The sequence below is a fragment of the Pseudopipra pipra genome, chromosome Z, assembly GCF_036250125.1.
Source record: "Pseudopipra pipra isolate bDixPip1 chromosome Z, bDixPip1.hap1, whole genome shotgun sequence".
In the NCBI taxonomy this organism is placed as follows: Eukaryota; Metazoa; Chordata; class Aves; order Passeriformes; family Pipridae; genus Pseudopipra; species Pseudopipra pipra.
Genome location: NC_087581.1, coordinates 31720638 through 31743326, shown reverse-complemented (window position 1 = coordinate 31743326; position 22689 = coordinate 31720638). Strand labels below are relative to the sequence as shown.

Genomic DNA, 22689 nt, shown 5'->3' with positions numbered 1-22689 from the left:
TTTTTGCCGTCTTCAGTTCTTATGTCAAGTCCTTAGTGCTTCTGCAAACTCAAGAAAAAGTTGGGCATTGGTTTACTTTTCTATAAATTAGCAAATGCACAGTTTTGGTATATGTACACCTTAAATAAGGGCACTTTATAAACCTAGTTTACAGTATATGCACTCTTGGTCCTGCAGACCCATATGTATGTGGAGAACTTGCTGACCACGAACTTCTTAGGTTTGAATCTATGCACTTATATTAAAGTTATTTTCATTGGAGCCTCCATACTATTATTTATTTTTATGGGGTTTTTTCCCCACAGTTACGGGGCTTTAATTTTAGAAGAACACAAAGTATTTTTTCAAAAGGCATTAAATTAACCGAAAGTGAATTAATTTCATAATTTTTAATATTCTGTGGTTAAAAAAATCAGCTCACTGAGTTAAAATGTCATTTTTAAAGTCGCTGTAGGTAGTGGACATGGTGCCTAAATACTGTTCGTGTTTTAGTGTTAATGAGGAGGAGAAGGCAAAGAAAAAAGGATCAGAAGAAAAGCCCAAAAAGCAAGGGAAAAAAGATGAGGAGAGTCAGAAGGAAGAGGAGAAATCAAAGAAGGAATTTGATAAAAAGGAAGGAAAGAAAGAGGCTGAACCAAAAAGGAAAAATGTTGCAAAAGTGGGTTCTACATCAGCTTCTGATTCTGAAGATGAAGAAGAACAAGAAGGGGACAAGGTATAATTTTGCTTTCCTGACAAACTTATTATAAAGGAAAGTAGTATCACTGAAGATCTTTCTTCAAGTTAAAGCTAGATCTTAGTGAAGTTTGGAGTCCTGTGACTTGGCTTACAGATGTATAGAACAGAAGTTTCAAAACTTAATTTCCTCAAATAATTCTTGGAGGAACTTGCAGTATTTTCTAAGAATTTATATGTAGCCTTAATTTTGTCAGAAGGCTTTTCTTTTTTTTTTTTTTAATCTATGTTCCTTGAAACACAGATGTTGTTTTCCTTGGGTGCATCTGGAGAACATTTGGCTTGAAATCACATTTTTGAAAGGTGCAAAGCTGTCCCTAGCCAACAATTTGTAATGTCTTTATTTTTCTAGTCCTTAGCATTGCCTTCCAATGAAAAGAAAAAAGGAAGAAAAGACTAATGAAATTATATTTAGTTTCAGGGAAAGCCACCTTTTGTCAGGTTGCTCCATGGAGCAGAGAAAGATACCTGTGTAGGTAGGTTTATCTGTTTACGGAAACAATAATTCAATAATCTCGCTTTTCTCTTTCCAACCATTAAATGCTAAATAAAAACAGAAGAAAAAAGGAGGAAGAAGCTTTCAGGCAGCGCACAGAAGGGGCGTTGTAAGAGGCCAACATGAGAGAGAAGTAACAGAAAGAAAGCGTAAACAGGAGGAACAGACAGAATCTGAATCGTGAGTGTATTTTGACATGTGATGCCCACAAGTTGTAGGAATACTTTGAACCTAATGGGAGGGGACAATATTTGAAAAACTTCCAAACTTGTTTGCACTGTGTTCTGTTTTTCTCCCCTTGCCTTTTTGTTTTTCTATTTTAATTTTTAAGGGGAGAGTAAAAAGTTCCTCTAAACCGTATGTTCTTTTGTGGGAGGATGGGAAGAATTGAACATACAAATTAAGTGATGTCAATCTTTCAGTGACTTGGAATCCCTAGCAGAGGACAACTGGTGGTTCTTTTTAGAACTAACCTAAGAATAACCATGTATAAAGGGGTCAGTGTGAAAAACTGTTCAGGACAGCCATGTATTTTTGTTACAATTTTTAGATACATTAGATTGACAACTGGTAGGACCTCTTAAATCATGGTTATGGATTTTTGATCAGATGTGGAATGCATAGGGTTATCTGGACAACATTTCCTTCTCTGTCTGGCAGCTGGAGCACACGCTGTTGGACAGAAGAAGTTAAAAAAATTAAGCATTATTCTACTCTAGCACTGCAAAGCCAGTTGAGTGATACCAACAGCAGTCTGCATTTGGAAAATAATTTAGCACAAATGAATCAAGCATAAGAATGGAGAGAAGATCCTGCCAGAAACTGGGGGGGAAGGAGGAGGGGAACAGTAGGAAGAAATCTGAGTCATTTTCAAGAGCTTTTCTGCAAATGAATGAAGAAGCTGCCACCACAAAGGCATGATCCCCACAGTTGGTGGGAGGGCAGAAGAAAGGGAGAACAAGGTAAAAATTTGGAGAAAAAGGAAGAGAATAATGGTCCCCTTTACCTGTAACAACAAAATCCTACCTTTTTCATGTTCGTTAACAAGAATCTAGTTTTGTGGGAGTCTTTTTTTTTTTTTTTTTTTTTAATCCTCCAGCCCCTTTTTTTTCTTCTCTTCCTGTCACTCCTCTGGAAACCTAACATAGTTGTTCTACTTGCCTGTAGCAACTTCAGAGATATTAAATTGTCCTTAGAAGCTTAGCAGCTCTTAATATATCAGTATTTAACTCTGACACATGCTGATTGATTTCTGCAATCGAACTAAATCAAGTCATATATTGATTTAGTTATAATAATCAAATTTCTACTTTTAAATAGGTGTCGTATTTTATGCATTGGAGGGCAGATAGATTTTTGTTTCAGTAAGATAAATGAGAAGTAGATTCTGAATGCATAATGAATTTAATTATAGCTGATGACTAATATCACAAAACTCAATATTGACTAAAAATAGTATAGACTGTTATGTGTTTTGATTACTTTGCTTGTCAGCATAGTATCCATTTTCTGGTCTTTGTAGCTACTTTGTTAGTATTTATTTAATTAAAGTGCTTTACACCATACAGTTTGTCTCTGCTGTTAAGATTGTGCTGCCAGTTGAAGCAAACTAGTTTTATGTACTTTGAAAGTGTTGATTCTATAACTGGATAGATTATGAAAGAAACATGGAAGATAAGACATGCAGGCCTACATATTACTGTGACAGGAAGTAAATTAGTCACAGGACATTTAGTTATGAGATGCTGAAATATGCAAATTCTAAAATGAGGCCTTTAAACCCCTCAGTAAGACAAGACTGAGAAATTGCTAAACAGGAGTTCATGATCTTCTCTGAGTAAGGAGTTTAAAAGTGTGTTTGAAAGATTTCTGCCTGTGTTCATCCTGTAACTGAGATGGAGACAAATTTTGTTTTGCTTTTCACGATCCCCAGCATTATTTTCAGTGATACAATTGGAGAAAGATCCAGGAGATTTCAATGCATTTGCAGTAAATCTTTTTTCCTTATTACTACTTCCTTCAAGAATATTTAAATTATTACTGATATCTTTATGGTCACTTGTAAGATATGTTTACTGTTACATTTAATTATTTGAGAAAATCAGTCATATAGGAATTGATTATGATTAATTGATCTTTCCATAATTCCCCATGGAAATGTCAAATAGTTTTACTCTTTTTGTTATCCTCATAAAAATATTTTCCTTCTCCAAAAGTTAGTTCTGTACAATGCCATTTTACCAATTTATACATGCAACCCCCCAAAAAATATGGTTTGGAAATGTGACTTGTTTTTAAAATCCTGTAATTTGCTGCTTCTAGGGAAAAGCAGCTGTGAGTAGGACGATTTATCAGCAGTATCTTAGCTAATTAATTTGGTTACTTTGTTCAGCCTTTGAAAACCTGGGTTTGTCTCTTTGTGTTCTTGCATGTCAATGTTGTACTGAGATAATGCTTCAAAATTTTGCATCTCATCCAAAAATTAGAAAAAAAAGTATGAAAAGCAGGGTGTACGACATTGGAAAAACACTTTAACATTTTTCACAGGCAGAGTAAAGAAGAAGGCAAGAAAGCAGAAGTTAAGAAGATTGAGAAGAAGAGAGGTTAGTTTAAAGAAGCTAAACAGTACTTCTTGGTCATATTATATTTTGGGCAGAATTTACTGCTGAGGGTGGCTGTGTGGGCTGGGATGTCTGATCCATTCAGGTCTGTGAAACAGTGCATTTCTTGCCTGTGTTCTTTCTTTCTGAAGTGCATTAGAACAGGTCTTGGATATTCTGACTTTACTATCATTTGAGTTTTTGAGCCTTGGTCTCTTCTGCTTGTGAGCAAGAAACAAAAGCTTTTACTCTTTGAACTGAATCACTTCAGTTATTCCCATCATTTTTTCCTTTCTATCTTCTCATAACACTGTACTCTGAGAGACCTCTTGAAAGTATTTAGATACTACCTCTTACTAAGCCGGAGGCTTAGATTCAGGTTGCCGTGGTCTTCTCTACTGACCCATACTCACAGACTGACCTTCACAGGGATAAGTAACTCCTTTTTCAATACTCCCATCTTTGAGGGCAATCCAAACCACTGGCTGTAATTTGTAGTATAGTACAAATCCAGTGTCATAGACTCCAGCCAACATAGTGTCACAGCAGGGGGAAAACAAAAACTCATCCAAGATGGATTGGCCTTGAAGGAAAACTCTGTTTGCGTGAAGTATTGTTCAGAATATGTATCAAATCCAAACAGGCATTCGGCATGTGAATTAGAGTAGGCCACGTTTGTTCATCTTTCGCACCTGCTGAAGCATGTGTACTGGGAAAATTTATTTGGGTGGATTTGGACTTGAATCATGACCAGTTTACTGAAAACAAATCATTGATATCCAAGTGTCCTGTCTTAAGTCTTCCAGCTTTGTAACTCTTAGTATTTATTAAAACTTCTTGTTAAGCTAGCCCACAATTAGAGTGTGAAAGCTGTGTATTGGAATAGAAAATTCTTTTCAGTTTTAAGTCCTAAGGAGAAAACTAAGTGGGTTGCTAATAATGTTCAGTTTTAAAAAAACTGTGTATTTTATTTCTGATAGCAAGCCCTACGGTGTATTTATTGCCCTCCTGCATGTAGGATGCATGCCCATATTCTTCTGCTTTCTGTGTGAAGTTTATATTTGTAGAATCGTTTCTGCAAAAACAAACCTGATATTATTATCAAATATTCATACATACTGTTTTAATCTTCAGAAACATCAATGGATTCTAGGCTTCAAAGGATACATGCAGAAATAAAGAATTCTCTGAAAATTGATAATCTGGTAAGTATATTTTTTTAAAAACTGATTTATATGTCAAATTCCAGTAGGAAGTGATTGTGTGCTTGTTTTTAAATAATATTCTGAAAATGAGAGGAATTCTTTAAATTTGAAAGATAACTGCTGTTTAAATGTGGTTACTGTGGGCAGTGAAAAATGAGTGTCAGCAAATTAAATTGGTTTTGTTTGAAAATACTTGATAATAAATTATTTACTGTAAACATTCAGATGGAATGATGTAAAATGAAGCATCTGGTGCCAGATCAGCATGCTTAGCTATGTGGAAACATCGGAGAGACATTGAGTGTAGTAGTGGCAGACTTCCTGATGCAAGGAGTTGGGGGCACCAGTCTGCTGACTCCACTCACTGTCAAGTGAGTGAAATCTGTTGCTTGTTGGAGTTTCAGATTTGGAATATTACTGGCAGATGTTTAAAGCTTTCTGGCCGTAAGACTATTTATTTGCTACTGCTGATTTTGTGTTGGCTACCAATGGTGTTAGTCAGGGGATGCTTGGAAATTATGAAGCATGACTGCATGACTCTGAGAGTGATGGTCAAGGTATAGGGACCCAGGTGGTTGCCTCCTTTCTTGAGAAAAGAACTTGTGAAGGAATGGATAAGTGTGCTAGGAGGTAGCAGGATCCACCCAAAAGTAGTGCTGCCAAGAGGCAACCTGGCCAGCCTGGTTGAAGACCATCAAACTAGGAATGGTAGCAGAGGAGGAAGTGGTGTGGAGCAGGATGGCAGTCAGATATAAACAAATGTCAGCAGAGTAATGTAAACAGAACTGACTTTGTAACCAACAGCATTCTTCTGCCAAACAGGACTGAATTGGCATGACCACCTCAGCACAGAAATGAGGAAGTGCTGGCAGCACAGCATTATGAGGAAAGCTTTCAACTTTTCTGGAATGTCAGCACAACTGTTTTTCTCTTAGGGGTGGCTTTACACTAATGCATTACAGCAGGGGGAACAACCCAGGGGAGCTGGATATCTGCAGTTGCAGGGCTGCGGTTTCATTGATATCAGAGGTTCAGTGAGAAGTTCTTCAGGAAAGATGGGTGCTGGGAAGACAAGATGAAAGAACTCTGTGAAACATCAGTGGAAACGTGTAGCTCTGCACTGGGGCAGTTAATAAGCCAACTGAGAGCTTATGGGTCAGGATTATTGAGCAGACCAATATGAGTAATATCCTGAGGATGTCAACCGCAGATCACCTAATCAGGGAGAAGTAGAGAATGAAGTCATCTTTAAACAATTGGGAGACACCTCTGGTTCTGATTGGAGGCTTGAAACATCCTGGTATCTGCTGAAGGGGCATGAGACTTACACACCAATGCAGGAAGCTTCTGGAGTGTGGTAATTTCCTAACATAGGTGATGAAGAAGGTAACAAGGCAAGACACCTTGCTGGACCTGATTTTTCTAGACAGCAAAGAGCTGTCAGGCATTTGCAGATCAGGGGCAACCTTGGCTGCAATGACTGCAATGGTGGAGTTCAGGTTACTGGTAGAAGGGAGCAGGGCAAAAAGGATCTCATCCCTGGACTCCGGAGAGCAAACTTTGACCTCTACAGAGATCTGCTTGGAAGAATCTCTTGAGAGACTGTGATGGAGAGAAGATGGGACCAGGAGATCTGGCTCACTTTTAGCAATTCTCAAGGTTGATTCATCTTCACAAGCAGAAGGAATAACCAAATGTGGCAGGAAGGCTGCACAGATGAACAAAGAGCTCCTGACTATAGTAAGGACACAAAAAAGGAAGCATACAAGAAGTGGAAGCAGTGAAAAGTGAACAGGGAGGAATATACAAGCACTGTCCAAGCATGAAGGGATGTGCTTAGGAAAATGAAAACCCACCTTGAGTTAAATCTCGGGAGAGAAATGGGGGACAACAAAGCTTCAAGCACCTCACCAGTAAAAAGAAGACTAGGAAAATGTGAGCCTGCTGCTGAATGGGGTTGGGATCCTAGTAAAAAAGAAGGCTAAGGTAAATCAGTGTCTTCACCTCAGTTTGCTAGTACAATTCCATTCAGGAATCCTAGGTCCCTGAGACCAGTGGAAAGATCAAGAATGGGAAAGCCTTGATGCTCAGAGAACAAGGATCAAATTAAAGAACACTTAAACAAAGTGACACCTGATGCAGAATAAACTGAAGAGTGCAGAGAGAGCTTAATAGTGTCATTGTGCATCCACACCATTTTATTTTTGAAAAATCATGGTGATGAGTGGGAGGTTCCTGAGGACTGAAGAAAGCAAATGTCACCCTCACCTTGCAGAAGGAGTGTCTAGGAAACTGCAGGCCAGTCAGTCCTGTGGTGATCCCCTGAAAGGTGATGGAACAAATCCTCCTGGAAACTGTTTCCAATAATATAAAGTACAGTAAGGTCTCTGGGAGTTGCCAGCATGGGTTAATGAATATGAAATCATGCTTAACCAAACTGATATCCTTCTATGGGATGACTGGCTGGGTGAATGAAGGAGAGCAGGGGACACAGTTTGTGTCAAGTTTAAAAAGGCTTTTGACACAGTCTCTCATAACAGCCTCAAAGACAGACTCATGAAGTCCGGACTAAGAAAAGTGGATAGGAAGGTGGACTGAAAACTGGCTGAACAGCAGTGCACAGAAGACTGATTTGTAGCAGGGAGTCCAGCTACAGACCAGTCACTAGTAATCAGTACTATTAAAATATCTCGTTAATGACTGGGATGATGGGACAGACCACACCTATAGCAAATTTGAAAATTATATGGAACTGAAATCAAGGATTGGATAGGAGTGCTGCCATCCAGAGAGGCTTGGACAGGCTGGAGAAATGGGCCTTCAGGAACTTCATGAACTTAATTTCCAGTTCTGCACCTCTGGACAACAACCCCATGCACCAGCACGGGCCAGGCACTGAGTGGGTGGAAAGCAGTTTGTGGGAAAATGACCTGAGGTGTTAGTGGACACCAAGCTTAGCATGAGCCACCAATCTGCTTCTGTGGCTGAAGCGGCAACCAGCATGCTAGGCTGCATTAGAGTTGCCAGAACATGGAAGGAGATGGTGGGTGCCCTCTTCTTGGCACTGATGAGACACTGGATCGTGTTTTGGGCTCCCAGGAACAATAGAGATATGGACCTACTGTAGGGCACCCACTTAAGGGTCACAAAAATGGATTAAGGGCTTGGAGCACGTGTCATAGAAGGGGAGGCAAAGAGAGCTGGGAGTGTTCAGTCTGGAGAAAATGTGAAGATAAGAAAGTATGAGTGTGAGTGAAGAAGTAGGCAGCATGAGGAACAGCAAGCTACTACAACTTGGGAATACAGAGTTGTTTTGGGTTTTGGAAGCAAGGTTCTGGTAGTGAGGGCAGGGGGCTGTCTTGTGCTGGATAGCTCCAGCCTGCTCCAGTGAATGAACCCTGCAGGGTATGGCTGAGCCCCTCAGCCAGGATGGAGATACATCTATGGAAACTTACTTGAACAGAGAGCAAAACACACTGGGCAGAGAAGAGGAGGAGGAGGTGGGGAGGAAGAAGTGAGAAACAGCAGAGGAAGCTCCAAGGTCAAAAAATAAGGGAGGAGGTGCTCTGTGTTGTTGGAGTAGGTATTCTGCTTGCAACCTGTGGAAGAGACCACGCTGTGACCTGTTGAGAACCCATGCTGGAGATTGGTCTGAAGTACTGGAGATCATGGGGAGAACCCAACCTGAAGCAGACTGTGTGAGGGAAGGAGTTGCAGAGAGGATCTGTGATGTACTGACCCTCTGCCACTGTGCACTGCTTGGGCTGGGGAGGGGAGTCTGGAGTGAGGTTGAGCATGGGAGAGGGAGGGAAAGAAAAGTGTTGGTTTACTGTTTGTCTTGGTTTCTCACAACCCACATCTGTTTTAGTTGATGATAAATTAATTTTCCTAAGTAGAGTCTGTTTTGCCCATTACAGTAACTGGTAAGCAATATCCCTGTCTTTATTTTGACCATGAGCTTTCTCATCCTGTTTGCAGTGGCTGTTGTGGACATCTGGCTGCTAGCCAAGGCTAACACCACAGTGTTAGTATGAAATGTTAGTTTCCAGTGTTGCCTGTTCTTAAATTATTTTATTAAGTCTATGCCAATACTTTGTCTCAAAAAACAGTTTACCTTAAAGAAAATTCAGAAAGCTCTCCCTTCAGCATTTTTTCATGATTTGGCCTAAATCATTCTGTCATGAGCCAAATAGTAAATTTCTTTAATACTGATTTCCTTTGAGAACAGAAGCTACAACTTTATACAAGATACAGAAGATTATTGTGACTTGTACCAGCAATGACTCTTTTGAGTTCTAAGTAGTAATTAAAATAAAGACTAGCAGAAGATAAGGAAAATGAGAAGTATTATAGAAAGAAGACTTTAGTACACTAGTTCTTAGAAATGCATCAGAAGCTCACATAATTCCTTCTGTATGTCCTGCACAGTGTGTCGTTCATCAAACTTTTAACTGAAAAATCTACAAAGACACAGTTCTCTATATTAACTGCAGTCCACTTAATATCCTTTACTACCTTCCCAGTGGCAAATCACTTGTGAAAAATCGTGCATGGTAAAGACTGACTAGACAGAACAGCTTCAAGCATAGAAGTACTAGAATTATGAAACCAGCATAAAACTTGAGTTTGTATTTTGAAAGGATAAAATTCTTTTTAAATGTTACAAGTTACTCAGATACCATCTGCCTTTTATGGAAGTAGCTGAGAGGCACCTAGTGTTAAATTTTTGTTTGCAAGTTTGACTGCATAAAGTATTCTACAATTAAGTACATAGTCAAATTAAGGATGTTATAGGAAGGTGTCAGTGAGCATGGAAATTAATTTAGTATGGCTACTTAAAGATTACTAACATGTCAGTTAAGTCTTCAAACTAATTTCTTGTTTACAGGATGTGAACAGGTGTATTGAGGCTCTTGATGAGCTTGCATCCCTTCAAGTCACAATGCAACAAGCTCAGAAACATACAGAGATGATTCTAACTCTTAAGAAGGTGAGATTTGCAATGTTAATTAAAGTAACCTCTATGTTTTTTTAAATTGATATCAGCTTTTTTTTATTACTGGGATACTATGTCTAGTTTGGGTCCCTACAGTTCAAGGATGATGCAGACAGGCTGGAGAGGACCTAAAGGAAGGCCATCAAGATGATCAAAGGGCTGGAGAACCTCCCTTTTAAGGAAAGACTGAGGGGTTTAGTTCTTTCCTTCCTGAAGGGAGGACCTCATCATAGTATTCCAGCACCTTAAAAGGCAGCTGCAAAGAGAGTGTCAAAGCTCTCTCTTCATAAGGAGACATATGAGGAAGATGAAGTGTAATGGGTACAAGTTGCACTGGGAAAGGTTTTACCTTGATATTAAAAAATAAATTTTTTTACAGTGAGAACAATTGTTCACTGGAACAGCCTCCCCAGGGATGTGGAGGAGTCCCCATCACTGGAAGTTTTCAAGATGCAGTTGGACAGGGGGTTCGATTAACCTGATCCAGGCTCTCTTTTCCATGAAGGGTTGGACAAGGAGATCCCTCAAGGTCCTTCCCCACCTGGCAGTTCTTAGTTTCTGTGATACATCAGAGAATGGGAAAGTCTGTCATTTCAGATTAAATGAATTTCATCTAGCGCGTAATGAAATTACATAGGCATTTAAATACCTAAGCTCATTGTTTTATTACTTTGATTTCAGATACGGAAATTCAAAGTTAGCCAAGTTATCATGGAGAAATCTACAATGCTATATAACAAGTTCAAGACCATGTTTCTTGTTGGGGAAGGAGATTCTGTTCTTTCCCAAGTACTAAATAAATCACTTGCTGAGCAGAAGCAGCATGAAGAAGCTAACAAAACCAAAGAACAGTGGAAGAAAGGAGCAAACAAAAAGGTGGAAAAGGAAAAGGACCAAACAGGTAAGTCATGTGGTTTTAGTTTTTTGTCATATAAAAGACTTAGTCTCTATTAATTTCTGAGACAGCTTCAAAACATCCACGATGTAGGAATTCTGCCCATCTATGAAAACCTTTACATAACTGAAATAGTCAAGGATAAAACTGCTATAACTAACTTTCAAATTCAAGAGTGTAATGTTTTCCATGGCCATGTTATTTCTTATTACCTGAAGGAAAAGGCTTTTGTAAAAATTGAGTTTAGCATTTTTTACTTCTTTAAATTTTCTAACTTGATTACATTACAGGATAAAAAAAAAATTAGACATGAGGTAGAATTACATACTACCATTGTTGCAGTTTAACCCCAGCCAGAAACCAAGCCCCACCCAGCCACTTGCTCAGTTACCCACCAGTGGGACTGGGGAGAGAATCAGAAGGGTAAGTGATAGAAAACTCACAGGTTGAGATAAAGACAGTTTAATAGGAAAAGCAAAAGCCACACAGACAAGCAAAGCAAAACAAGGAGTTCATCCATCCCATGGGCATGCAGGTGCTCAGCCATCCCCAGGAGAGCAGGGCCCCATCACACATAACAGTGACTTGGGAAGAGAAACACCATCACTCCAAACATCCCTCCTCTTCCCCCTTCTTCCCCTCAATTTATATACTGAGCATGATGTCATATGGTATGGAATATCCCCTTGGTCAGTTTGGGTCACCTGTCCCAGCTGTGTCCCCTCCCAGCTGCCCATGCACCCTGAGGCTCCTTGCCAGCATTGGCATTATGAAAAGCAGAAAATTCCTTGTCTCTGTGTAAGCCCTGCTCAGCAATGACAAAAACATCTCTGCGTTATGAACCTTGTTACCCTATTACCAACCCAAAACAAATCCAAAACACAGCCCATACTAGACACTGTGAAGAAAACTAACTCTACCCCAGCCAAAACCTTCCATTCCTCCCATACGTAGACTTCCACAAGTCAATGGAACTTGCAGCTGCTTCATTCCCTTCATTAGCCTCTTCCTGTATCATGCACACTCTACCTTGTGTAGCAGCAACTTTTAAGTACTTCTGTACTACTCCTGTGATGCAACTTCAGTAGTTCAGTCTAACAGAACTACTATTATGGGAGAATAAATGTTTATGCTCTTAACAGTACTATCACAGATAAATCAGTAACGTACAAGTACAGCATAATATTGAAAGCTTTCCATAGTAAGCATGCTCAGTAATACATCAGTAGTAAAATAGATAGTTGCCTTTTTAAATGTGTTCAAATGTATTTAAATCCTTGAAAATGTAGGAATTCTACCCATCTATTTAAATTATTTAGATCCTTAATCTCCACAAGCACCTCACAGAAATTATATTTACTTTGAACTTGAACTGTGGGAGCAAAACTGTTTTAGGAAATCATTTGAAAATTACACACCTGGATCTGGAATAAACAAATTACTGTAATTGAGGTGATAAAGGATGCCAAGGATTCAGAAAAACTGTAGTTGATATGCTACTTTATTTCTAATTGCTATGGAAGCAAGGATGATGATAAAATCCAAACATTTTATGGTGAGAGAATGTGTGATGTAGTAGATGTTCCATACAGATCTTCCCCCAGACCAGTGATCAGCACAACGAATACGTTAACAAAGGGCTAAACTGAAAGACTTCCTACACATTGTGTGGCTAGTGTAGCCACTCCAGATAAGGTTAACACAACTTCAGCAAGACACAGTTAAATACCATATTGTTACCCAGTCACAGAGAATGGAAAGAACTTCTGTCAGAGTAGGGGGATATTTTAGGGAAGTAGTTTTTTCTTTATTTGCTATAAAGAGAAATTCTGATCCTTATGTGCACTCTTCTGCCCAAACTGAACTGCTGAACTATGACTATCTTTACAAAACACAAAAAATGTAATTGATTGTACTTGATGTACAGCATCAGATTCCCTTTAGTAACAAGAGATTTATAGCATTTACTGTTTTATTAAATGCCTCCCATAACATTCAAGTTCAGAATTGATTCTGAGCAAGTGTAAATAGATACACTACTAGAATGTCATCTTTAAATGATCTTGTCTGCTTTTTAGCATGTCTTAGCTTGTAAGAATTCAGATGAGAAACATCGTGAATTTTTTTCTTGCTGTAGTACAGTAGTTTAATAGAGGGGTTTTTTTATAAACCTGGAACTTGAAGTATAGGATTCAGTTCTGACTTAGTCATTTGTTCCTCAGCAGTTCACTCAAAATTCACTGGTTTGTAATATCAGAGCAAAGCATGTAGTCATGACCGAAATTAAGTTAGGTATTCCTGCTTGGACTTCACTAAATACAGCTTCTACTCCATATTTTGTTTTCCTGCTTGCAAATTGCGTGCTATAGCTAACCACTTTTACTTTTTATATACACTCTCATATTTTGATTACACACATTTATTTGTTAGAGTTGAGAGTAAATGATATGTGGTGGACTATTAACTTGTACAGTTAAGAGTATCAAGAATCCCCATAAATGGTCCGACCAGGTTAGAATAGTAAACAGAATACTTCAGCAGTGAATATTCTTTGACTGGTCAGAATACAAACAAGCATTAGTCCTATATCTGTAGCATAGCAAGCACAAGAAGAACTTGAAATTGCATGAAAGATATACGCTGTTCAATTCTCATTACTAGAATTATGGGATGAGGCACTTTGCATGGAATTTTCAGGAGTTGAAACCATATCAGTTGCTGTCTTTTGTATTGTTTCAGGTGTGTGGGTATCAAGGTGAGGAGAAAACACTTATAATGCTTGATTTGATAAAGAAATTATCTGGGGCTTTTGAGTACAGTTTTGCTGTCTGCAGTACTGCTTTCCTGCACTTTCATTTTAAAGGTTCAAAGGTTCTGAATGGAGGGTCTGAAGCCCAGGACACCAACCAGTTACAACACAATGGAGAAAGCGCTGAGGAAAAGAAAGATAGGCATGAAGTTGGCAGTAAGAAAAAGTGAGTTAATAACCTTGCTGAGCTAAGGTTTTGTTCTGCTCTAGCTTAATGATGTAAAATAGAACAGCAGTAGATTGAGGTGACTTAACCATGTTGGCATACTGTTTTCTTCACTGAATTTTGTCTCAACTTCAGAGAATGATAATAGCAAGTAAATCTTCTGCTTAAGTTTCGAATTTACATTTTAAAAGTTATCTCACTCACTGCTGTAGTGGAGACTTAACAAAATTGCAGGATGTCCTGTTGTAGGAGAGAATCAGCATGTGGTAAAAGTAAAAAGGGCAAAGTAAAAGCTTTTTCCTTTATTTTAGACTACTCAATGCTATTAAGTTGGAAACAAAGGAAGCCTGAACCCAATCTTATAGAAACTAATGGGATTTATTAATTTTTTTGTGAATTCATGTATTCTCATCAATAGCCAAGCTGCTTTAATTAGTATTCTACAGTGTAGCTATAGAATTGCTCAAATGCAGATAAACTGCAGGCTAGAACATAGACCTGAGAAATTCCAGAACTTCAAATGCTTATTGATGCACTTACCATTTCCAGACAAGAAGTCCTAAGAGAGCTTGAATTTGTCAGGAGGTTAAGTATTTAAACCTTGGTCTTACTAAAAAATGCTGTTTTGTAAACAGAACAGGCAGTGAATCTCTTACAGCATATGGAGAAATACACAACAGAATGTAGCTTCATGCAGGTAAACTTAAACACAACAAAACAAAAAAACGCCTTAAGATGAAAATTAATTTGGTATTTGATATGAGGTGTCCTCAGAAGTACTGACTTCTGATTACACAGCTTTCAGAAGTTTGGGAGTTTTCGACCAATGATGCCAAATATTCATTTGGTCTGAGCGAGCAGCATGCTACAGGAACATAGTGGAGTTGCAAGTGTAGGTTCCTCATACAGGTTAGACATTGTAACCTGCTGCTTAAATAAGTGATTTGGCCAAATCACACAGTGTGGTACTAACAAAGTGCAACACTCAAACTACTTGGCATTAACATCAAGGCAGTTCAGTAGTTCAGTTCTATTCCTCTAATAGAATATACTTGGTCAAGTATTTAAAAAAAAACAACTACTAAACTTGCTTGTCCAGGGTAGACTATTTTCATGGCCTGCTTCTTTCCTCATTCTTCTTCTAGAACCTGACAACACTTGGATTTTTGAGTGGTAGGAAGACAATCTCAGTCAGATTGCCCTTTGTATTTGTGATTAAAAGAATTAAGAAATTTGGGTGCATGTTTGACACCTCAATGGACATTGGTCAAAAGAAATGTAAGGCCAGTACTCCAGACAGTTACACAACATGCCTGGAAAAGGCTGTTGCATAGTGTTTCAAAAAAGTAACTTTGAGGCAAGACAATTTCTACCTTTAATACTTCAGTAATTGTGATTGTGTCTGTAGAACTTGCGAATATATTTTCCATGCATGAGCTAGTGAGGGTATCATGTTCTGCTAATAAACATTTATATCGTTAAGTGTATGTGATGTTTGCTGTGGCTTTGAATTCTGTACTCTTGACACAGTCAAAGTCTTTCATTAACACAGAAAGAAACCCTCTTTACAAAAAAACGTTATGTCTACTTCGGTACAGTCTCTTTGAATTTACTGTTGGCTAACAGCTGTAAACCAGATTTTATAACACCTCATGCAGATATTTGCATATTGAGAAATACATCCACATACCTGCTCTGAATTCAAGCACACTCCAGACTCTCCATCATACAAACTTCCTTTCAGTGTTTTTCATACATTTTTATTTACAGTATTCAGTTGCTTAGAAGTGAGACACAAGTAAGCAAAATAAGTATTATCAATGTTAAAAACACCTGTGTGGTTCCCACTGCTGACTCTAAGCATATAGTTTGTAAACCTCTTCAATCACAGTGCTGTCTATTCAGTTCTGAACTTTTCTCCTGATAGAGGGGAGATACGTCTGTACCTTTCTGAAGAGGTACGTCAAAAATTTTGGAAGACTGAAGTTGTGTAATATTTCCGAACTGATTGGCACTTAAGAATATCTTTCAGTTCTTGTTTGTTAAAAATACATACTGCTGCCTGAAGTTACCTGTGTTTGGGAGACAGTGGATTGATTATTTCTGGCTATGCAGGGACATGTGGTAAGGTATGTTAAGCCAGAGCACTTTTCCACCTAAACTGACATACCTTTGGCAGCAGACTGAGGAGAATTGCTTTAATGGAATACAAATAGAGTTTTGAATGACTGCTATTCACAGCCCATCACATACATCAATAGTGATGCCAATCACTGCCATCTTAGCTTCAGATATGAGGGCCTAGCGTTTTCCGTATGATACTACCGCTGGTATCACTACCAGCCTCCTTGTACAAACTTCATCTACTGTGATAAATGTGCATCAGCATTGCTTGCTCTAGACTGTACAATCACATGGAGTAAGTCTTGCTTGCTGCATTTTTTATGGTCAATGATGTTGCATTATTTTGTTTCTAGGACATGTGAAGAGAGAGAGCTTGAAAAGACAGCAGATGATTCTGCCTTTGAAAACAAATGACATCACAGGAGCATTTTTTTTTTTAATTACAAATTAAAGAGGATTGTTAAGTTTTGCATTTGAAATCTATAGACTGCTGAAATTCTAAATAATTTTATAAGCATAGTATTTTAAAGTTAAATTTTGTGGAATAAAAGCCCCTTTAGTCTTGGTTTTAAAGTATGTAAACACTTTTGCCAGTAGTTTTATCCAGTATTAACAGGTAACACATTTCAAAAGTCAGAAATCCCAGTTAGAAGGCAAATGCTTACAAGTTAAAGGACTTAGAGCTGTAGTATATTTTTTAACTTACTATTGTATGTTTGTCTAGCTAATAGCAGGAAAAAGTGTAAATACTTCTAATTTTCCAATTGCTTCATTTGTATAAAACCTCCTCTCTTCCTATGATACTGACCTCTGTTTGTCCATAGGTTTTCAACTCTTGCTGGGGATGTCTTTTCACTGTTTTGTAGGAGTTGAAAGCAGCGTTTTTGTAGCTGTTACAATGTTAATGTACGAGTATACCTAACTGGTTTTTTTAAATAAGTCTAGTTCTGTTTTTGCAAAATGCATTGTGCCAATTTACTGTAATGTGGCTGTATGGTATGCTTTTGGTATAGTAAGTATACTGGAAAGAAGTGTGGTATTCTCACAGAACCTGTTGATGCACAATGGTTGGAAAACAGTGTCTTGAACAATTTACGGAATTAAAGAATTTAATAAAGAGAGAGTTGTATAGACAAAACCATTCATAGGAGCAATGAGAGTCTGATTTTAGTACTATTTTGATTTTATTGCTTTGGCATTAACTTGGGGACACCTAACTTGAATTTTAACAGAAACACTGGTAAATTATTTCAAGAAAAGTTCCTGAAGGCATGAAAGGGAACACAACAGGTACAAGTTTCTCTGGAAGCTGTTTCTGAAACACACACTTTGCCTGATATCAGAACTAGGAACAACTTGTGTGTGGTATTTGATAGCAGCCAGCCAGGTTAAAAATTAAGAGTTTAATAGTTCTAAGAATCTTCAGAGAATCACAGAATATCTTCAGTTGGAAGGGACCCACAAGGATCATCAAAGTCCAGCTTCCTGACCCTGCATGGGTCACCCCAAGTCACAGCATGTGCCTTAGAGTATCACCCAAATGCTTCTTGAACTCTGTCAGGCTTGGTGCTGTGACTACTCCCCTGGGGAACCTGTTCCAGTGCCCAAGCACCCTCTGGGTGAAGAACCTTTTTCTAATATCCAACCTAAACCTCTCCTGACAAAACTTCAGGCCATTCCCTCAGTCCTGTCACCAGTTACCACAGAGAAGAGATCAGTGTCTGCCCCTCCTCTTCCCCTCACAAGGAAGTTGTGACTGCAGTGAGGTCTCCCCTCAGTCTCCTCTTCTCCAGGGTCAACACACCAAGTGACCTCAGCTGCTCCTCATATGGCTTCCCCTCAAGGCCCTTCACCATCTTTGTTCCCCTCCTTTGGACACTCTCTAAGAGTTTAATATCTTTCTTATATTGCAGTGCCCCAAACAGCACACAATATTCAAGGTGAGGCCACCCCAGTGCAGAGCAGAGCAGGACAATCCCCTCACTCGACCATCTGGTGATGCTTTGCCTGATGCCCCCCAGGACACAGTTGGCCCTCCTGGCTGCCAGGGCACTGCTGACTCATTCAACTTGCCATCGACCAGGACCCCCAGGTCCCTTTCTGTGGCACTGCTTTCCAGCATCTCATTCCCCAGTCTTTATTTACATCCAGGGTTGCCCCATCCCAGGTACAGAATCCGTCACTTTCTCGTGTTGAACTTAATATGGTTGGTGATTGCCCAGTGCTCTTGTCAAGGTCTCTCTGCAAGGCCTCCCTGCCATCAAGGGAGTCAACAGCTGCTCCCAATTTAGTGTCACTGGCGAACTTAATTAGTATTACTTCAAGTCCTGCAGCCAAGTTGTTAATGAATATAGTGAAGAGCACAGGGCCTAAGATGGAGCCCTGTAGAACCCCACTCGTGACAGGTCACCAGTCTGATGTCACCCTATTCACTATGACCCTCTGTGTTCCACCCATGATCCAATTGCTCACATACCACATCCTGTCCGTATCCAGCTGTGTGCTGGACATTTTGTCCAGAAGGATCCTGTGAGAGACAGTATCAAAAGCTTTACTGAAATCCAAAAAGATTACATCAACTGGCTTCTCTTGATCAGCTGTGTGGGTTACCTTGTCCTAGAAGGAAATCAGGTTGGATAAGCAGGACTCTCCTCTCCTGAAGCTATGCTGGCTCTGACCAATGCCTGCATTGTCCTTCAGGTATTTTTCAGTAAATTCCAGAATAAACTTCTCTATTACTTTACCAGGCACTGAAGTGAGACTGACAGGCTTGTAGTTTCCAAGGTCATCCTTCCTGCCCATCTTGACATTAGCCAGATTTCAGTTGATACGACCTCTCTGAATTCCCAAGACCATTCCAAAATCTTAGCAACCTTGCAATGGTATCAGCCTGCTCTTATGAGTACTCTTGGATGAATCCCATCAGGTCCCATAGATTTCTAAGGATCCAGCTGAAGCAGTGGATCCCACACAATTTCAAAGTCAACTGGGAGCTGATCATTCTCACATTCATGGTCCTCCAGTTCAGGGCACTGAGACCCCCGAGGGCCGTCATAGGTGTTGAAGACAGAGGCAAAGAAAGCCTCTGCCTTGTCTCTGTCCCTGTTTGTGAGGTGACCATCCTCATCCTGTAACAGGCTGATGTTTTTCTGCACTGCCTTTTGCCACTGACGTATTAAAGAAAAACCCTCTTTTTATCACTCCCACATTTCTGGCCGGCTTCAACTGCAATTGAGCTTTGGCTGCATGAATTTTTTCCCTACAGTGCAAAGCAGCATGTCTGTATTTCTGCCATGTTGCCTTGTCCATGCTTCCACTGGGCATACACATTCTTGGTCTGCCTTGGCTCCCAAGAAAATTCCTGCTCAACCAAGCTGGCCTCCTGCCTCACCTGGCTGGCTTACTTGAAATTGACTGCTCCTGTGCTCTAAGGAGGTGGTATTTACAAAGTGACCAGCAGTGATGGACCCAAATCTTGTTATGGGGTTATCGGGGAAGGCAACTGTTCCAGCTGTGTGTATCACTTTGTATTGTGTCACCTTCGAGGCAGGAACAGTAAAGCACAATTACAGCCTGATGGAGACCACTAGTTCAGAACCCTTAACTGGCACCATTCAACAAGGAAGAGTTTCCAGTATTGAGACATGACCAAAACAGCATAGTATCCACTACTGAGAAGTCACATTATTGTTTACATGCCTTGCAAATTGCTGCCATGGCCTCTTCAGTCAGCCCACCTGGATTTTTTATGGTTCTTTTGTTCTTACCCATGGTATGGAGAAAGGGGATTCCTCATAAATAAAACAAAGTATACAGGCTTCCCGCATTTCAAGTTCAGCGGCTTGGTACAGTCTTCACTTTTGTTTGTAGTTCTGCTCTTACAGAAGTGCCAAGCAGCTTGATATTCAGTAATAGGAAAAAGCAATTCCAGCACTCCATACATCACAACCAGGGGAAGGTCAGTAGCTTCAGCACTGCTTTCAAACTTCCATGTTTTCCAGAATCTGGAAGTGACAGATTTATCTTGAAAATAATGGTTTTTTTCACTGAAATTATACCCTTCTATGAAGTAACTTCTTATTCTCTTACCTCCTAATTTGGAGAGATGAAACTACTTTTTGTTTTGCCTCTTCCCCCCTCCTTTTTTTAACAAACTAGAATAGTAAACTGCATAACAGTTTTAGGATCCTGGCCTGAACCTCCACTTCACTTCCATGGTTTACAAAACAAAAAAATCCCCACTAGTGACCAGAGGCACAGAAAAAAGCGTGAAAAGCCTGAAATCAGAACTTATTACCTGACCCTCACTGCACAAACAGTATTATGTTTATTGCGTTCAAAAATGCTTTTTAGATATCTTTGCAACTTTGCACTTTTTTTTTAATATGTAACAGTGGATTTTTTTTTCCCCATGCTAAATATGCCACTCCAGAGACCAATGGTGTCTCCCCACACATAAGCTGCTGCTGGTGTCTATTTGGAGTAGTTTCACTGAAGTTTTACACAGCGTTACAGGTGGATAAATTACCTGCTTCTATAAGCTGTCCCTAAGCACAACACACTGTGTTTATTTTTGGTCTTAATACTCTGTACACTGGCTGTAATGTTAAGATGAGGCAGGATTGTGGGTTTGGTAATGTGGGAGAGCCAACAGAAGAATATTTCAACATTCAAACAGCACTGTTCACCAGCAGCTGGATTTACGGAGCCATTTGCTACATTTGTACTGCAGACTTCTTAATATTAGAACATGCTGCATGCTTTCTAAAGGTTTCCTCACTGTATTGAGGACTACAAATTGCATACATTTTTTCATCATTCCTTAACTACTCTGTTGTCATCTCTGTCAAGATAGAAGCACATGGACATTCAGGCATCTGTACCAGTCTTAACAAAAACACTGTCCATATTTACAAACTGGTACTATTTCCACTCTACCTGTGTGAAGTTGCAAGCCATCTAAAACTCTCTTTTCACTGCTCTGTCAGTCAAAGGGGGAAGAGATGCTAGATGTGCCTGGGGAAAGCCTCACACTCATGAATGACAGCACAAAACACAGTGGCAGTCAGTTACAGTAGCACTTTGTAGGAACACCTTGGCTGCCTTGGAAATTAAAGTCCCAAGCTGCAGGCACTTACAAAGGTTAATGATTAAATACTGAAACCTCTTTACAAAGCAGAACCCACTGACGTGATTACTGGAAGTTAAAACACGTCTTGGAAAGATCTTTCAGTTCAAAGCAGTATAATTAAGATTTTGAATACAGCAGTTTCCCACACAAAGTAAAAAAACATGCAAATAGTTACTAAATGCTAAAATTGCTTGCAAAGCTTTTCATGTGCAAAATGAGTATGTGCTTGTGTAATGAAATGGAAGGTGTTTATATACCCCAAATGAATAGCCTTCAGGTCTTGAAGAGGGTACCTCAAGTCAAACCTGCAAGTTCAGTCACCATGGCAGCTCCCCAGTATGAAACTGGCTTCGGCAGAGGGGCACAATGATTGGCCTCCACAGATTTTGAGTTTTGGCAATCTCCAGCACTTCACAACAAACTGCTCTTAAGGGGAACTACTGACATGGCTGTACAGCTGACCATCAGACAAGCACCATTCTCATTCAGTTTCCAATACAGATAATTACTATACAGTGGATTTTTCATGTTTCCACATTAGTCACGAAGTGTATTTTATTGAAACCTTAAGAAACTAAAACAACTTTCACTGTAACCCTTGAAACTGTTTTTGTAAAGATGCTAATGGAAATCCTCACATAAGCACTTTTCAATTTTGACCATCCCTTTGTATCAAGCCCCTTATACCAAAAAAAAAAGAGGTACTGTGTTATTGACAAGGATGCCAAGTCCACCTAATTTTCACACAAGTGTTTTAGAGCTAACACATCTGTCACATCTGTTTCAGAGATAATGGGTCCCCATGCTGCTGCTTCAGTTGAGATGGATGCAGAGATGAAGCTCCTGATTGTGTCATACTCTGTCCATGCAGCTGCTTGGGCTTTTACTGCCTGAATTTACTGACTGTTTACAAACCAGAACTAACCTAAATTCACAAAATCTGACTGACTGACTTGGAAGGTCAAATCACCTTCCAAGATGCCTGAGTGTCCTTGAACTGTGTCTCTTGAAAGATACAAATATAATTTATGAGAGTTGAGACCGACTAGGCAGTCAAACTTAAGTTTGGAATAAGGAATAAGGAATAAGGCTGATTCTTTCTGAAGAAAGAAATCACAGCTATGCACAAAATTTAAAGCAAAGTTAGCTGTGACAGCAGCATCCTTACTTCAAGAATCAAGTTCACTACAGCTTAAAATACTGTGCAACCCTATTGAGTTGCTCATCATTCAAGTACATGGGGCTTTTGGAGTAACATTGTAAGTGCCTGATTACCACTGGGAAGTGACACTGTATATATGAGTCACATTTTGTTTTGGAACTTCACAGCAGCAGTAAATCAGAGGGACATCTCCTCTTCCTCAATATAAGTAACAGAGTTTTGTATCACCATCTTGTCAGCAAGGCAAAAACTTTGATGAGGGAAAGAATCTCCAAGACCTTTGGGAAGTTTGAAATAACTTGAAGAGGTTCATGCTGCCTAATCACCAAATGTTTAAAAAAGATCAAAGCAAAAAGCCAACCACAAGTTC

The 22689-nt window shown here is 39.4% G+C and overlaps 1 protein-coding gene and 1 long non-coding RNA gene across 4 annotated transcripts in view; both read left to right on the top strand.

The window, feature by feature from the left end:
* Window positions 1-17167, top strand: part of PSIP1 (PC4 and SRSF1 interacting protein 1) — a 34881-nt gene extending 17714 nt beyond the window's left edge. For 2 of the 3 annotated variants that reach the window (XM_064641045.1, XM_064641044.1), the window contains exons 10-17: window positions 493-715; window positions 1293-1411; window positions 3779-3834; window positions 4966-5036; window positions 9925-10026; window positions 10714-10933; window positions 13791-13902; window positions 16380-17167. In XM_064641045.1, the coding sequence (XP_064497115.1) occupies window positions 493-715; window positions 1293-1411; window positions 3779-3834; window positions 4966-5036; window positions 9925-10026; window positions 10714-10933; window positions 13791-13902; window positions 16380-16440 (964 nt within the window). In that variant the 3' untranslated portion in view covers window positions 16441-17167. The remainder of the gene's footprint in view (window positions 1-492; window positions 716-1292; window positions 1412-3778; window positions 3835-4965; window positions 5037-9924; window positions 10027-10713; window positions 10934-13790; window positions 13903-16379) is intronic. The other variant, XM_064641046.1, reaches the window with a different exon arrangement.
* A 380-nt stretch (window positions 17168-17547) lies between these two features.
* LOC135406684 (uncharacterized) lies at window positions 17548-22218 on the top strand. The gene is made up of 3 exons (XR_010426412.1): window positions 17548-18726; window positions 20459-20541; window positions 21945-22218. It is a non-coding gene; the product is annotated as an uncharacterized LOC135406684 (long non-coding RNA).
* Window positions 22219-22689: the final 471 nt, after the last annotated feature.